The 17,079-nt window shown below is 39.1% G+C and overlaps 1 protein-coding gene across 1 annotated transcript in view; it reads left to right on the top strand.

Moving 5' to 3' along the window:
* Nucleotides 1-98: 98 nt before the first annotated feature.
* paplna (papilin a, proteoglycan-like sulfated glycoprotein) overlaps nt 99-17,079 on the top strand; it is a 30,269-nt gene continuing 13,288 nt past the window's right edge. Inside the window, exons 1-14 of the mRNA XM_085144259.1 lie at nt 99-4,382; nt 6,397-6,459; nt 6,538-6,641; nt 9,655-9,715; nt 10,003-10,105; nt 10,267-10,397; nt 12,090-12,213; nt 12,391-12,471; nt 12,549-12,721; nt 13,335-13,458; nt 13,562-13,688; nt 15,602-15,806; nt 16,622-16,798; nt 16,891-17,041. Of these exons, the coding sequence (XP_085000385.1) occupies nt 6,409-6,459; nt 6,538-6,641; nt 9,655-9,715; nt 10,003-10,105; nt 10,267-10,397; nt 12,090-12,213; nt 12,391-12,471; nt 12,549-12,721; nt 13,335-13,458; nt 13,562-13,688; nt 15,602-15,806; nt 16,622-16,798; nt 16,891-17,041 (1,612 nt within the window). The 5' untranslated portion in view covers nt 99-4,382; nt 6,397-6,408. The remainder of the gene's footprint in view (nt 4,383-6,396; nt 6,460-6,537; nt 6,642-9,654; nt 9,716-10,002; nt 10,106-10,266; nt 10,398-12,089; nt 12,214-12,390; nt 12,472-12,548; nt 12,722-13,334; nt 13,459-13,561; nt 13,689-15,601; nt 15,807-16,621; nt 16,799-16,890; nt 17,042-17,079) is intronic.

The following is a 17,079-nucleotide window of genomic DNA, read 5'->3' as shown; positions in this document are numbered from 1 at the left end:
ATGTGGAAAGTGTGGACTTGAAAATGGGTGAAGATTATGCACAGAGTAGAATTATGCTCATTAGATTTCTATAATTAAAACAACATTCCTGGAAGCTAAGATACACTTCCCTGTAAAGTTATTTCAGGATAAAAGCCACTGGATATTATTTTTAAGTGGGTGGTCAACTATTTTTGGTTGTGTCAAGGACTAAAAATAACTTGCTATCCCTCCCGCCCACAGAAAGAGTGCAAATACAAGAAAAACAGAGAAAATGTGCTTTGATTTGTTGTTCAGCATGTTTAAATTCTAAACATCTTATGCATATAAGACTGGCAGTTGCTTGTGTTTAAGGCTTTTTGCATCATGTTAATTTACAATTTTAATGGTTTTGCACTGCATAAAAAACTGATGTAGTCAAACATGTGCATTAAACATGCATTCTTTCTGAAAGCCAGGAGGTGGCGACTTCACTGATTTTGAAAGGAAGTCCGATTGTATAAAAGGTTCTGAGAAATGAGCCTGATTTTCACTTGATTTGTTTTCTCTGTAAAGTTTTAATTGCTAGTTTAAAGTCTCAAGGAGCACAGCCTCATGATCATTTTCAAGTTATAGTCATATTTAAAGCAAAACTAACAATACATCAGGGTACGTGTTAAGGTGCGGTGACTTTGTAATTGCTCTCATCATGTATTGTTTTTGGGTTTTCAGTCAAATCCACCCTTTGCCTGCTTTTAACAAACCCAGATAGGGATGATCACCACAAGGCTTAAAATCAATCCACAAAAACAGTCTGGGGGCGTGGCTGACGTAGCCTTAAGCCTTCTCAGGGAGAGCGAAGGAGCAGACTCAGTGCTGACATCTATACAAAAAAATCTTTCTCTCTCAAATCTTATTTGTGGCATTTTGTTGTTTTCTTGTACTTTTGTCCATAAGAGTAAAATTCCATACAGCTGTTTTGAAAAACATTTGACCAATCACATCTCTGCTGACATCTTGTGAGACAGCAATGACACACGTGTGCCTAGATTTTTAAAAAAAAATATTCCACAACTCTGACTTCAAATCATCTTCACCTGTTAATGTTCAGTTAATATCTTCTACAGAACACATCAGGGACTTTATTTTGCCCTGAAATCTGAGCTCACTGTCGTGAACCACAGCACAGATCTTCAAACATGCACTGAGATTCATGTACTGTAGGTTTAAAACTCATGTCACAGGTGGCCTTTTGCCTCCCACAGCAGGCACACCGCTGCCTTCAAGGACAAAACATATTCAAGATGATAAAGGACATTATTGTAAGATAACAACAGGAGACTTCAGTCACTGAGGTTTGAATTTTGCTTGTTTCACCTGACTGCATCCTGACTTTGGACCCTCTCTTCAATATTCCTCACAAGCTTTCTCAGTAGTTGAAATCCAACACTAATCAACACTCACTTTGTGAGTATGTACAAAGTGAGTGGTACTGCAAAAAGTTCCTTTATCTCTAGAGAGTTTTGCAGTGTTGAAATTGTAGAAGATATCAAAATCGTTTGGATTGTAAAAATACTTTAGGAGGAGTACAATATAGATAAAAAAAAAGGCCAGTTCAAAGACGTTCGTCATCAAATGAAAGCATGTTGGAACAAGCTTGTGTAGCACGCTTTCTTCCAATGACAACAACTCTGAGCTACTTTGTTAAGAAGAGTAATAGTAATGACCATGTACCAAATGACAGTCAAGGTGATTTAAAGAGTTTTTAATTTAATTAAAGTGCACCTATTACCCTTATTTTAGCTCAATATTTTTTTTGTCATCACTCATCCGAGTCACTTCTTCAGTCTCAGCTGACTGCAGGTTTCTCCAGCCTTCTAAACAGTACATTTGCACAATAACTGGAACCAGCCCACTGAATGAGCAATGGGCTCTGAAATCACTTCCTTGATCATTATGCAAAATTGTCACGACTATTCAAGCTAATTTTTCATAGATCCACGGTTTCTGAGAGTAGCACTAGCTGTGTTGTGAGATATATAAGTCTGAAAATGTATATATCAAACAATATCGCAATGAGTTTTTTTGCTTTTGATGGTTTAAAGTACGTTTACCAAAATAGGCTGCTGTGGTCTCTTTAAACAACGGCCTTACCAGTGATAAAATAAAAGCACGCTTGTGCAATGTATAGGAAACATGTTATTGTAAATTTCATACACTGGATTGAAGACACAGAGTCTTGAGAGCTATAACTAGATGGTATATTTGATTTGGACCACAGGAGGTTACTCAGTGTCTTGTTGATGGTCCACTGAATTTAAGCGGAGTGAGAGGTGTGCCAGGTTTGCCAAGTTTGCACTAAGGTAACTGAAATTCTACATATTCATTCTTAGATTTGAGAGCCACTCAGTCTGGCTTAAAGATTTAAAATGAGGTTTCATTGTAAGGAGAAAAAAAGCGCTTTTTGGAGCCAAAGATTCAGCAACAAAACACTTCAGGAAGGTTTCTGAACCACAGTGTCTCTCTGGACGAAAAACAAATGATTTCAACTGTAGAAAGCTGGCTCAAAACAACTACAAATCACACCCAAGCTTTATTTTTATGAATCCCAAACTATATAATTTTAGATGGTTGTGGAGTTTTCACATTGTGGTTGGGAAAAGAAGAAGTGGGACAGAAAAAAATAATTATGTTACATACTTGGAGATGTTTATAGATCTGGTTTTGCATTTAAAACCCAAAGGAAAAAAAACAACAACCTTTTTGTGCTCGTATCTTCTAGTTTTAACATTTTCAGTAAGTTTTGAAAATTAAATCACCAAATTCTTCTAATAGACTTTTTGTCAAGTTTGAAATCAGATTTAAGAGTTATAGGGTTTAAAAATGTTCACCAATTTCACTGGGGCCCAAGTAACACTGGACAATGACTGCTATGATTGGACAACAAATCACCCTGAGGGACTGGAAGACACCCAGAAAGGCTTTGATACAAGACTGGGTGATTAGGTAATGTGGCAACTTATAAAAGTTGCACAAATATATGTCAAAGTGGGGCATGTAGGTGGACTTTTAACCCACAGTGAGTGTGTCTCAGAAACAGAAGAAGATAAATCGCAGCAAAAAATCTTTTTGAAGTTGTGCCAGATTTTTTTTTGCTGGACTTTTAATCCACGCCCGTGTAATTTGACAAAACTGTTATAGGTATATTTACTGCTGTTAAAGCCTTGAATGTTTTGGTGCTATCAAACTACACAGGTGTCTTTTTTAGTTAGTTTTCTTCAGTCTGTTTTTCCTGTAAGAACGTTAAGAATTGGGTGATTGTAATTAAGATGACCTCTTTTTGTTTGAGTAGGAGGTTATCAAAACACTTTGTTAGACATATGTCTGTTAAATTGTTTTGAGTATGAAAAAAGGCAAAAAAAAAAAAAAGAGGAAAAAAAATCAGACTTTTGAATTATTGACAGCAGTTTTCAGTGTACATCTTGACTGATTGTGCGGTAATAGTGGGAAGGTGGATATCTGAAACTAAAGAAAAGGATTTTCATGTTTTGTAATCTGTGACTTCTTTTTTCTATATTAGTCTACTTGGATTTCTGTTACTGCAGTTCTCAGTAACAGACCACACAACCCACAGAGAATTTAGCATAATGTACAATTTTTCTTCTGAAAAAGGAAATCTATATTTGATGTAATTATTTCTTTTTTAAATTTCTTTGGCTGTTTCTCTTCTCAAGCGCAATTTCTCAAGACATAAAGAGGCAAAAGTAAAACACAAAGATTAAACCAACACATTCCTGCTGAACATACAATCCAGGGAACATTTGGGACCTATTTTCAGTTTTATAATTTGTAACTGAGCATTTAAAATAGAGCCACAACCTCCAGGAAAGATGACTTTGGATGATTACCTTGGTGCTACATGTTCGGTATTATATGTTCGGTGGGTACAGTGGGGGAGCATGATAATAACGCGTTTGGTTACAGCAAAGCGGGTCTTTTTCTTTTAGCGTTTGCTTGTGGGGAGCCTAGAACAAGCGAAATTGCTGATTAACCCCCCCTTTTTTTTTTTATTACAGTTTGAAATTAGAGATGTTGAGTAAAATGTCCCCTCCTCTGCAGTTAGGGGGGGCTGTAATCGGGTTGGATGAGCTCCTGGTTAAAAGGCGCGGTAATGACGCGGAGGAGGTTTAACCAACGGGGCTTTCTCTTCTCCTCGTAGGCTGGGCGCACGGCAGAAAGAAAGAATTAGAGAGGGAGCGAGAGGTTTCCTCCCAGATAACTTTCCTCATATATCCAGGACACTGCACCGGTAGCATCTTCAGGTCAAAACTCGGAGAGAGAGAGAAACCAGCTGTCAGGTCTGCTGCGCGCTGCAAGGTCCGACGGGGAACTCCAAGAAAACATTATTAAACCCGCTGAACACGGTGAGGATCCAACATTATTTTACCTGACTTTACTTTAAGTTTTTAAAACTAACCAGTTCACGGTCACAGAGTCACCGATAGTGCTCTTGTAAATATCACTGAGGTACCATAGGAGGTAACATTTATTTTAATAGTATGTTTTATTATTATTATTATTATTATTATTATTTAATATGGAAATAGCACAAATAGGCTAAATTGTTATAATTTTCCCGGCTGATCAGGTGCCTGATGCAGAGATTCTTCACCCACAGTACAGAGGACACAAGACACTGCATGCCCTCGCTGCCTGGCGAATAATTGTTAATTTGGTTGGATAAAAGCATGCAATCGCCCGAGGATAAAGGCTTTATGAGCTGGCACAATAAAAACGGAGCGAGGCAGGAATCTCATAGGGAACTTCTAAATAGATTAGTGACCGTTTGTTGTCGGGATCAGTTTACAATCGCTGTTAAAACAACTAAGATTTATTAGCTTAAAACTTTAATCAATTAATATTTGACTCTAGTACTTTGTTTCAGGATTCATTAATATGTTGTAATACTTTTAATAAAGCTATAATATAATGATATAAAGTTTTTTTTTATTAGATGTTTCTGTGGGGGTATTTCTGTGTTTCTATTTATTTTCGAAAGTGCTTAATTTGGCGAGTTTATTTCCAAAATATTGTTTCTGAACTAACATTTATAGCTGAATTCACCGAAACAAGTGAAATCAGAAATTCACAATTAATGTGGTTGTTGATGGGTGTAAAATGAATTCATAAAAAAAAAAAGTTAATAGTTATTAAGAAAAAAAAATGACAAACCAGCCTTGAAGCCAAAAATAATAATAATCAATAAATAGAAATTATAACAATGTAAATTAAACATTACAGGGTTTGGATCAGAGATTTGTATTTTATTACCTATTTTATTAACTCATTCATGAAACCAGTTACCACTCCAGTAGTAAATGACATGACACGTTTTATGTGGAGGTGCTGGTTTCATCATCAAGGACTGCGGGTCCAGACAGAACAGCCTCAGATTAACCCCACCCAGGCCAATTATGGCATTAAGTTACTCAATTTTGTCCCTATGGCTCAGTAAGTGTTTGTGTATATATGTCTGAGACAGACCAGCTGACACCCTGTATTCTCTTCACTTGGGCACGGCCATCCTTTTTGTTTTGTTTTTTGTGTATTTGCTGTGAAGTAACTTTCCTTTTAGTTTGGTGGTCATGGCTAAGAGGTCAGGGGTAGTTTGGCTGCTACAGCCAACCCCCTTCTCACTCTCAGAGAGACAGGAAACATGCAATTTGCCCTGGAAAAAACAAAACAAACAAACAGCCTCTCCACATGCAACAAAGGAAACATTTTAGCTCAGTTAAGCAATTAAGCAATGAGATAGCAGAGGGAAGTGATGGACATCTGATAAAAAGTGTTTTTCCTAAAGAGGCTATCTTCTTGTCCGCATTCTTCCTGTCACTATATGCACATTTTGGATTGTGAATGTCCAGTTTTAACAATAACTGGAACAACAAGTCATAAATTTGGTGAATATTTTTTCAATAATCACTATTTGGACCAGTGGAAAACATATTAAACTTACTGTTACAGAGGACTAAGAAAAACAATGCATATCTAAAGATAAGCCAGTAAATGTTTTTGCATTTTGCCAGGAAAAAAACTTTGTAAAAGTCTGTCTGTAAAACTGTCAAAGTACCCAAGACTGAAGTACGAGCAGTGCAGAAGCACCACAAACTGATTTATGTACTAGGAAATTTTAGGAAATGCTGCAAGGCAACAAAAATGATGTCTACTGAGTATCAGCCGGCAGTGTTTTGCTTAGTCTTTTCCCCTCTTCCTTAGAGCTCTTTTCTGCGTGTGTTAACCCATTTGTTGTGCGCCTAATCAATTACTGTTTCTCTCTCACTCTTGGCTTGTTTTTGAAAAAGTTTGCTGCATGTGCAGTCATCTTTATTAGTCACAGTGACTAACTCTGGATGCCCTTTAATTCTTCTTTGTTTCCAGGGAATAACGAAAATGCTCCTGCCTTTGGCAATCCTACAGCTGCTCCTGACTCCAGCTCTCATGGTAATTTCCCAGCTAATACAGAAAAGCACAGGAAAAAAAGTCATTTTGACAAATTCTGATGTCTAATTTTGCACCCAGGGGCCCAGTGTGGATTACTGGGACTCATGGGGTCCATATGGAGAATGCAGTCGGACTTGTGGCGGGGGTGTGACTGTGAGAACTAGGCGCTGTATTACTCACAGGTAAGTCTTCTGCACATTAACTTTATCCATTTTAATGCATCTTGTTGTACATAAATACATGTATAAACTTATAACACACACACACACACACACACACACACACACACACACACACACACACACACACACACACACACACAGTTTTTTCCTGTTTGAATAAAGCTAATTGTGAGGTTCACGGGCACAGACTGTGTATTTTTATTGTGAAAGAATGCCTTGAAGTCACGAGGATGTCGGCTTGTCTTACTCCCAAAAAACACACTGCAGGGAGGGGCCCTTTAATATTAAAAGGACGTCTCTGTGTTGTGTGTTGTCGGTTGGCTGCTGAAGAGGATCAGGTGGGAAGTGAACATTTCGAGCTGCCATTTTTTTTGCTTCAGTAGTGGTTTTAAAAGTCAACATTAAATCTTAGGTTCCCTTTGCGGCACACGTGTTGTTACATTTAAGTAACACGTACAGTTTTTCTTTAGTTTTTGGATTGGTTTTTAAAGCTTCTCCTCTCACATGTGACTAATATGTAAGCACGCTCCCAGCTTTTCCCGTAAATGTTGCAGTATTGCTGGGGGCCGTCTGGCATATTGCCATTTGGAAGAAGTACTCAGTTCTTTTACAGAGATACAAATATGAGAAAATTGAAGTAAAGATACTATATTACACATAAAACTAGCATTCAAAATTCTACCTGGATATTGGGATTAAACTGCACTGCACATATAAAATTAAACACGCTTGTACAGTTGAGTTGAGTGCATTAAAATTCTGCATTATGATTTTTTTTAATTAGCTGTAGATTTTATTGTTAACTTACTGGCTGAAGGATTTCAGGTGTGTGACAGACTGCTGTGGCAGCACTGACGGATCATTTCATTTTGAGACAAAGAAGTGAATGCTAGGTGAACTGGCGAGAGTAAATAAGCTGTAGTTGAGAATGTAGGCAGGAATGATTGTCTGTCTCTCTGTGTTAGCCTTAGATTGGCAACCTGTCCAGGGTACACCCCCGCCTCTCTCCCTTGTGTCACTTCCCCGCTTTGTTTCCTGCATTTCCGCTCTTTTTCTCCAGTGTACCTTACAAAAATAGACAAAAAAGTCAATCTTAATATAGCCACGCTATAAATAAAACTATCAAAGAGGCTTAAAACAAAAGTCTTCCTATAAAGTAGACGGCAGAGTATCTCAGCGACCTATAATTTAGCTTAATATACTGAATACCTTTCCAAAAACAACAAGTCTTATTTTCTTTTGCGCAGAAATATTCCCACTAGACAGAACAAGTCTGTGAGGAGCTGTTTTTAACAGGTCCAAGTACTTTGTTTTACTTTGTGTAACCCAGAGTAAAATCTGTTTCCTGCACTTATTCCTGCCATTGAATGCATCGCAGGTACATGACTCATATCTTGTTGCATTTACCTGACCACAAGCTGTTAGATATGTTGTTTTTTTATCATACAGTGTTGATATAGCTGTTTGTGCAGCTTCTACATCTCTGTAGAAGCTTGATGGCAGTGTTTTGATGTCTGATGTCTCTTGATGCTTGTTTTCAACATGTTTGTGCAGTCAGTCAGTGAGTCAGAGCCTTATAGTGAGTCTGTAGCCCTTCTTTAGGAAAATGATGAATAATAGGGAAGCGGTCCTACCCATTGCCAGTCCGATGAACTCTGTCATATCTTGTCTGCCAGGCTTGCTGAATCACCCCTTTAAACACAGTGATTTGACAGCTCCCTCTGTGCTTTACAGGAACTCCCATGTCTCACCATACATTCATTTTAGTAAAAAAACCCAACACATTCATAAGAAAAACAAGCATGATTGGGGTTGTCATTTTGTCAGTCGGGGCTATAATCAGTTTCAATTATGTGCAATCAATAATTTTGCGTGAATAACTGCCACTTTTCCACATTTCTGTTTTGTATCATTTTAAATCGAAAGTAGTGTTTAATGTGCTGTTTTCCATTACTAAGTGAAAAGCCGTTGTTTTGACATGTTTTAGTTTCAGTTCAGGTGTGCTGACAGGAGCATGTCTTGCTTTACGGCTTAAGGCCAGGTACTTTTGAAGGTGACTAAATCACGAATTATCAGCAGTGCTGGAATGGTGAGTGGCGAAACGGTCTGCTATCTCGCAGTTTACTGGCATGTGCACAGATGTCTGTGCAAAGCTAGGGCTTAGCAATGTTGATGTTGAAGCTTCTGCTGTGCTGAGAGGTCATTTTTTTAACAGGTACAGATTAAAGAGGAATGTTGTTTAATGTCAGACCTGAAACTTGTTATTTCTGCTTGTGCAGACAGTCTCTGCTGAATTTGCATACATTCATTGCACCTACTCATTAACTGTTTTTGTCTCGCAATGAGAAGCTGTCAGGTTTTAATGAAACTTTGGGAAAAGTTGGGAAAGATGTGAGAGAGTTTGATGGGAAGTTAAGGGCAATTACTTTATACTGGATCGTCAGCCCATTTTCACTACAATTTAATTAAATTTTATTTATATAGAGCCAAATCACAACAACAGTTGACTCAAGGCGCTTTATATTGTAAGGTAGACCCTACAGTAATACATACAGAGAAAAACCCAACAATCCTATGATCCCCTATGAGCAAGCACTTTGGCGACAGTGGTAAGGAAAAACTCCCTTTTAATAGGAAGAAACCTCCAGCAGAACCAGGCGCGGGGAGGTGCGGCCATCTGCTGCGACCGGTTAGGGTGAGAGAAGGAAGACAAGATAAAGACAGGATTATTTGTGAACATCTTCTTTTAACAGAAAGTCTGTGATACAAATTTAAATGAAGTGGTCATTCAGAAGCACAGAGCATCTAAAGCATCTAAAGAAATGTATCTATGATGTTGTGGAGTGTTTTTAAAGCATAAGGAGTAGTAGAAGCAAAGATAAAAGTCAGTCAGGAGGTCTTAGTCTCTTCTACTCTTGTGGAAATTGCTCTCACTATATCGGGCAGATCAGGGTTCATTCATAAAACTATTACATGAAATGTCATGTTCATGTTTTATTTTATTTGCACTCAGGGAGGATGGAGGGCACAACTGTGTGGGACCAGACAAGTCATATCGGTCCTGCAACATCCAGGTGATCACATGTGAAACTAATTTGGATTTAATGGTCAACCTTTTATTTTTATGTATACTTTTATATTTAGATCTCTAATTTTTTTTACATATCAAAGGGCTTTTTTTAACACGATAACTTGATAGCAATAATCACTATGATGCACTAAAACCTAAGCCAAAGTACAAAAGTGTGTTTCTTTCTTAAAGAAGACATTGTAAATATATCTTTTTGAATTTGTATTAAACCTGTAGTTATTTTAGGATTACTGACCTTTGACCTTTGCTGCATCTCCTTATTCAACTCAGGACTGTCCAGAGGGATCCAGGGATTTCCGTGAAGAGCAGTGCTCCCAGTTTGATGGGACAGATTTCCACGGGAAACGCTACAAATGGCTTCCATATTACGGAGGTCAGAAACAAAAACAAAGCCGAGAGTTTGCTTTGACAGGCCATATTTATGTATACTATTGACTGAATTTTCTTGTGACATTTGCCAAGCACCAGCTATTTGTCAGCATTTGTATTTCTAAGTTCTTTAAATTGTTAAAATCAGCCTTATGTCTGTGATAGCTGAGAACCCCTGTGAGCTGAACTGCATGCCAAGAGGGGAAAACTTTTTCTACCGCCACCGCAGAGCTGTGATTGATGGGACGCCCTGTCACCCAGGGCGGAGGGATATCTGTGTGGATGGAGTGTGCAGGGTAGGATGCCCCGCCAAATATTGCGCACACACTTGCACACACACAAAGAAATTAATATCTGACAGGTAACGAAAACAGAGAGGGTAGGAAGGAGGTTTGTGACATCTAAATGTAATTCTATGTTTTCCAACTTGTCCTGAAAATGTCCTGAAACCGTAACTTTTTATTAGTCCATACTTCTTGAGAAAGAGTATTAATAATTCTAATAATAAGTATTGTTTTCTGTTGGTTATAGGTTATGTAACGGGAAATTTATTGTATTATTGTAAGTGGTAAACTTTCCAAATATGAGTGTACTGTAAGTTCTTTAGTCTCAACATGCTCCTGTTGGCTTCTCCTCAGCACTTACCCCCAGGGCAATCCCTGCTGACATTTTTACCCCGGTTATACCTGACACGAACGTGTGATTTGTATCTGGGGTTTTTATGTGGACAAGAAAACACGTGTTAAAGCAATTTATAATTGCACATAACACAGTTATATGCAGTAGTAATAGCTACATGCAGTGGTTAACGCACAAAAACACACAAAAGATCCCTGGTTTGAGAGCCAGCCTCAATGGGGCACAAGCTAGTCTACTCCTAGTGTTGGCCCAAGCCTGGATAAATGGGAGGGTGGTGTCAAATAAAATATGAAAATCCATCCGCTGTAGTGACCTCTTGGGAAACAAGGAGACAGCTAAAAGTATTCCTTGTACTAATGTACTAAATGTAATGTACTAAAAGTACATTACCTTATACTTGCATGCAGAATACGTAGTGACCAGCAGAGGTCAAAATATATTTGGGAAAACATGATTGCTAAAAATATATTGGTTGCAATTTAATAAATGTGTGCATGAACGTTTCAATTATAAAGTTGCAAGGCACATATTTTGTAGTTCTGCTCTCTGCCTGTAGGTGGCAGCTCAAATACCATACAGTATGTATAACATATGCAATTTGGTGTTTACCACACACTAAAGGAATGTGAAGAGCTGTAGCGGTCTTATTTAAAAAATGCAACACATAGCCTGATATGAGTTGCCAGTTAGGTCTAATGATTTGATTAGTCTGCCCATCCATGATTTGGGGTTTGACGACTTCAAATCTTGGAGTGCAGCATCACTTTGTTAATCAGACAGGACACAATCAGTGGAGCTGAGCAGCAGGATGAAAGATTAGCCTCACTCTGTGGTAACATCAAACACTTCTGCTCTTGTTCTTTTCTCATGCAATTATTGCTGCAACTTTTTCCTCATGAGTAAACCTCGTCAATTTAACCTCTGACTTCATGTCTCTATCACCTTCCCTGAAGGGAACAGCTGTCCCAAATCCACTCTTTTCTCGGGTCTTTATTTATTTATTTTCAATTATTTCACCTCCAACCATGTTTTTCTTCGAACTACACGTTTCACAGAAATAATGTTTTACCACATATATTCTCGGGACATTTGCTCAGTAGATGATTTCTAATCTCTTTCAGTTTATAGTGGAGCAGTGACTTTGACAGCTATCATACAAAGACAGGAATTTTACAGGATGAACACATCAAAGTTTAATTAAAATCAAGATTTCAAGTTTTTAAATGATGTTATTTGTGCTTGTTTATATCTGCAGAAGACAACCTAAATGACACAGAATAAAGGTCGAGGTGAACTGTGGTTTTCATCTTCTTTTTTGATCATTTTTTCCAAACTTTTCCTTTCCTCAGCGTATGGGCTGCGACAACATGCTGGAGTCTCCTCAGCAGGAGGACCCCTGTCTTCAGTGTGGGGGTAACAGTCAGTCCTGCTACCGCGTCAAGAACAGCTTCACTGCCCGCGACCTGCCAACCGGTATGATTCATATTTCTAATTTGGTCACGCTTACTCCCAAATGATATGCCAAATGATATATGTACCCAACATGTACCTGATAAATGTCATAAATCATCATCATCTAAATATGTGTCATTTAAATCCTCTCCTAAAGTTTAAACCCCAGTTTCTTCTTTTTTGCCACTTTTATATCAGGCTACAACCAGATGTTCATCATCCCCGTTGGAGCCACCAGCATCAGCATCAGAGAGACACATGCCACACGTAACTACCTCGGTAAGTGTGTGTCAGACCTTTTAGAAAACACACTACAAGATAATCAAAAATAATTTACATTTACAACTTCTTTACAGCTATCAAGAATCTACGTGGAGAGTATTATCTCAATGGCCACTGGGTAATTGAGTTTTCCAGAGCCACACCTATTGGCGGCACCATGCTGTACTACCAGAGAGGTGCTGAGGGCGACAGTGTCCCTGAAACCATCATCGGCCGTGGCCCCACCACCGAACCACTTGTTGTTGAGGTAAAAAACAAATGACCATTCACGATCAAATAGACTTCACAGAGTTATAAATATGAAATTGTAGCATGCACTCCACACACACAATGGTTGTGCTCACAGATGTCAAGTTTGTTTTGGTTCTTATACAACGACCCATGGTCTTGTCTGCACTGGTCTCAGCTTTCCATCCTCCCCGCTCTTTCTTTCTTTCTTACATTTGTATTGGCGGTTGGCAAACAATTGAAAGGTGCATTACCGCCACCAACTGGTATGGAGTATGGTCTGGAACGACGCCCAAAAAAATAAAAAAATAAATTTAAAAAAACATCCTCCCCTCTCTCGTCTCCTGCCTCACTAAAAGGGGAAAAAGACTGTCATCAGTCCAAACGCCACCAGCTGTGTTCTCACCTGCCTCGCTGGCACCGCCCCGTTGAGCTCCCTCCCCTGCAGCTGAGCCAGGGACCACACCTCCGCCACAGAAATATGAGAAACATTTCCAGAAAAGAGAAACATTTAGTTTCTTCATGCCATAAGTGTTTGTTTAAAATTTTAAACTTAAGGTAGCGTTTTGGATGTGTGGATAAGAGTAGGAGTTAAAATTAATCAATAAGTATGTTTAACCCTGTCCCCTCAGCTGATCAGCCAGGAGCCCAATCAGGGAGTGGAATATGAATACTACCTTCCAAATGGACGCTCCAGAGAGGGCTACTACTGGAGCTATGGATCCTGGTCTGCTTGCAGCAAAGAGTGTGGATCAGGTTAGACTGCAACTTTTATTTGCTGCCAGCATAATTTTATTTAAAGATTTTTAAACATCCTTGTTTTTGGACAGTATAATAGCTCCATACCTTCCTTTATCAGGCTACCAGTCTCGTTTGGTCTTCTGTTCAATTGACAATGAGGCCTACCCTGACTACCTCTGTGCTTCTCTGCCGAGACCACAGAGCAACCGTACATGCAATCCTCATCCATGCCCACAAATCCGCAAGTAAGTAATGCTTAAACTTCTCAAATGAAATGTGTTATTTCAGTAAATGTAAGTTAAATTTTAGACGTTTCCAGAGTTTACTTTGCTCCACTCTGAATGAATGAATTTAAAGAGTACCATAAATAACTCCCAGAGCAGCATTTTGACTGTTGCTGGTATGTTATGCCTGTCTGAAAGGATGGCGTACCTGTATCCACCACAGTTGTTGAGATCCTCAAAGAGGCCTAGAGCCTCTGTGTTCAGGTAACCCATGGTCAGTGGTCGTAGAGGAGTTTTAGGTGACTGCAAACACCGGGGGAAGATCAAAATAATTAAATGCTTTCACTTATTTCCTTGAAAATATATTTTTTAGTAATTCTCTTAGATCATTTCCATGCTTTCTGTCAAACAAACACTTTTACAACGAATCATTTTTGGCTACTTGTCCCTAAAATTGGGCTGAAAATGTCAAAAATGACCAGAAATGTTATAAATGTTGATTGAAAGCGCGATCTCTCCCCCTTTAGAAGTGTTTGACTCTAGTCGAGTCCGTCTTTAGTGCCAAGTCTGTTCTGTCCATGTGAGATAAGGATGAAGGCATGGGGCAACTGTCCAGCTCAGAGATCTCCTTTCAACCTTTTAATGACCCTCATTTACCTTAGACAACATCCAGCACTTTGTAAAGTGAGTGATGGATGATTGGATGTAGCATTTCCCCCCCAAAGAGCCAACTCTTCTTTAACCTTTAAGCCGTGGCACCTGTGTCTGATTCCTGAGCTGGGCTGCTGTCTGATCTCTTCAGCAAACTGTAAAGCTCTCTGTTCCTGTGCAATATTGTAGCCAATGTGTTGTGAGGCGCTTAGAGGTTAAAGATCGTCATGCCGTGGGTGTTGGGGATTGTGTACTTTTCAGGCTGGGACACAGCAGTAGTGCTAAGTAGTAAATAGTCGCTTTAGTCTGTGACTTTCTGGTATTTCCTGTTTTCTTTTCTTTCATGCTGCTGCAGCTTAGAAACCTGAGATGTTTATGTAGCTCAAGTGACTCTAACTGCACCCTCAGTATCCATTAAAGTTAACACCTAAAGCCAGAATCAGTAGATGCTTAATTTGCGGAGATGCGGGGAATTAAATTGCCGTTTATTGCTGCTTTCACTTCTGCCTGTGCTTCTAGCAGCCCCATTAGTGCCAGTTCTAACCTATTATAGTGAGAAAAACACTGTCTGAGTATCATCTGGGATCAGCTGGTGTCTCGACGTCTGTCTCTGAAAGTGTTGTTATCAGTGTGTATGTGTCCAGTAGTTTAGTAGTTTTTCTAGCTGCATGTGAGAGGCTTTGTTCAAACATTGCAGCCTTTTAAAGGCATCCGGAGGTTTCATTCCAAACAGCGATTTGCATCAAATATGAAATAATTATTGAATTTGTCAGTCAAAAAAAAAAAATGCTGATATGTTAACACAAATAGGTTCAGCATGTAGGTCATAGGTCAAGTTATTCTGCTCATTAAAAAAAAAAAAAAGTAACATAAATGTCTTTGTATTTCTCACTGCTGAAAATTATAACGCTTCTTTCCCGTATTAGTTTATCCATGCATCCAACCAAAAATAAAATTTAAAATATATACATAATTTACTAAAAATTTGAATTCATTAGCCAAGAATTTTTGGCTAATGGAAGACTGTCCCAGGTCAGGTACTGACGAAGAAATGTTTACGTTATAGTTAAAGTAAAACGTAAAAAAACCGGCTCTGAAGAGCAGTGAAGTCAAACTGGACAGTATTTGTTCAACTCATTCGTTTTTCCTGATTTTGGAACGAAACTCTTCCCATCACTCCTCTCCTGGCTGAAGCTGTGTATGCTGTATGTTCAGCTGTACAGTGTCTATATCAGCAGCAAAGAGACTGACTCCTGTTTCTTGTCTTTTGGTGGTTTTCTCAGCTGGCAAACCGGGCAGTGGAACGCCTGCTCAGTTACCTGTGGTGGAGGGTCTCAGGTGCGCAGTGTGCAGTGTGTTTCCAATGATGTCTCGGGACCCCGCGTGGTGGAGGATGCCATTTGTGCCGCTTACGGTGACGCTCCTCCTTCTCTGCAGACTTGCAACATGCAGAAATGTGCTGAGTACCATGTGACTGGATGGAGCGCAGTAAGCAAACTGTAGAACTCTATTTAAATCCTGGTAAAAGACTTTATAAATAAATGAAATAAAGAAAAAATACAACCAGCACACAGTAAAAATGTGGGCTCTCTCTTCTACATGTTATATAGAAGAGATGGAAAAGATATCAAGAAAGTAGAACTTTAAGAGCATTTACATTTATCAAGAGAATTTCTGACAGTTTCTGGCCGTTGTGTCGATTACTTTGGAAAAAATAGGCTGCATACTTAAAAGCCTCTGGCCTCTGACTCTGGGAACAAATGTAATATATTGTGAGGGTGAAGATGGTACTAATTGCAGTCCTTAAACCAGCCTAAACAAAGATTTATACATAGATAATGTGTTAGTCCAACTAACGACAAAGCAGAGAAGCTGGTTTTAGCTTTACTGAGCTATAATAAACACTGGTATCTAATCTACACTCTGTTAGAGTAATTTGTTTCTAGAAAAAAGGGGCTTACCTCAACTCAGTTCAATTCAGTTTTTTTTAATATAGCACCAAATCACCAAAACATAGACCTCAAAGCACTCTCTACTGTAAGATGCCCTAGTATTCTGGAAACAACCCTCTAAGAGCAAACCTTGGCGATGGTGGGAAGCAAATACTCCCTCTACACAGGAAGAAACCTCAGATCAGATCGAAAGTCCTAAATGTAAAATTACACGATAAGCACATTTGACTATAAGGTAAAAATACCACACAAACATGTAAGGTTGGGTTATATTTAAAAATTTTCATCTTTCTTGGGTCTTTATGAAAAAGCGTAATCTATGCACTTTATATATAATCCTTGTGTTTGCAGTGCTCAGTGACCTGTGGTTCAGGTCAGCAGACCAGAGAAGTGACCTGTATGGGTTCAGATGGTACGAAGCTGGATGAAACATCCTGCAGTGCTTTGCTACGCCCGGCCGCTGTCCAACGATGTGAGATGGCCCCCTGCCCCCGACAGATCAGCTGGCACGTAGGAGATTGGGGACTGGTAAACCTGATGCACACATGCAACCAAACAAGGACTCATAAATATAGTTATAGCAGCTGTATGGGTGAAAAACTCTCTCCATTTTCCTGCAGTGCTCTAAGAGTTGTGGATCTGGCTCACGAGAGCGCCAGGTGATCTGCTCTGATCAGGACAGGAACCTGTACCCTGTGGACCAGTGTAACACCCAGCCCAAACCACTCACAGTGGAGCGCTGCAACACCCAGCCCTGTTACAGCCCACAGGGTGAGCAAATGCTAACTAAGCAAATAAACAATACACCT

Source organism: Neolamprologus multifasciatus, chromosome 19, assembly GCF_963576455.1.
Source record: "Neolamprologus multifasciatus chromosome 19, fNeoMul1.2, whole genome shotgun sequence".
In the NCBI taxonomy this organism is placed as follows: domain Eukaryota; kingdom Metazoa; phylum Chordata; class Actinopteri; order Cichliformes; family Cichlidae; genus Neolamprologus; species Neolamprologus multifasciatus.
The sequence above is the reverse complement of the archived record's forward strand: the minus strand, read 5'-3'. Positions and strand labels throughout refer to the sequence as shown.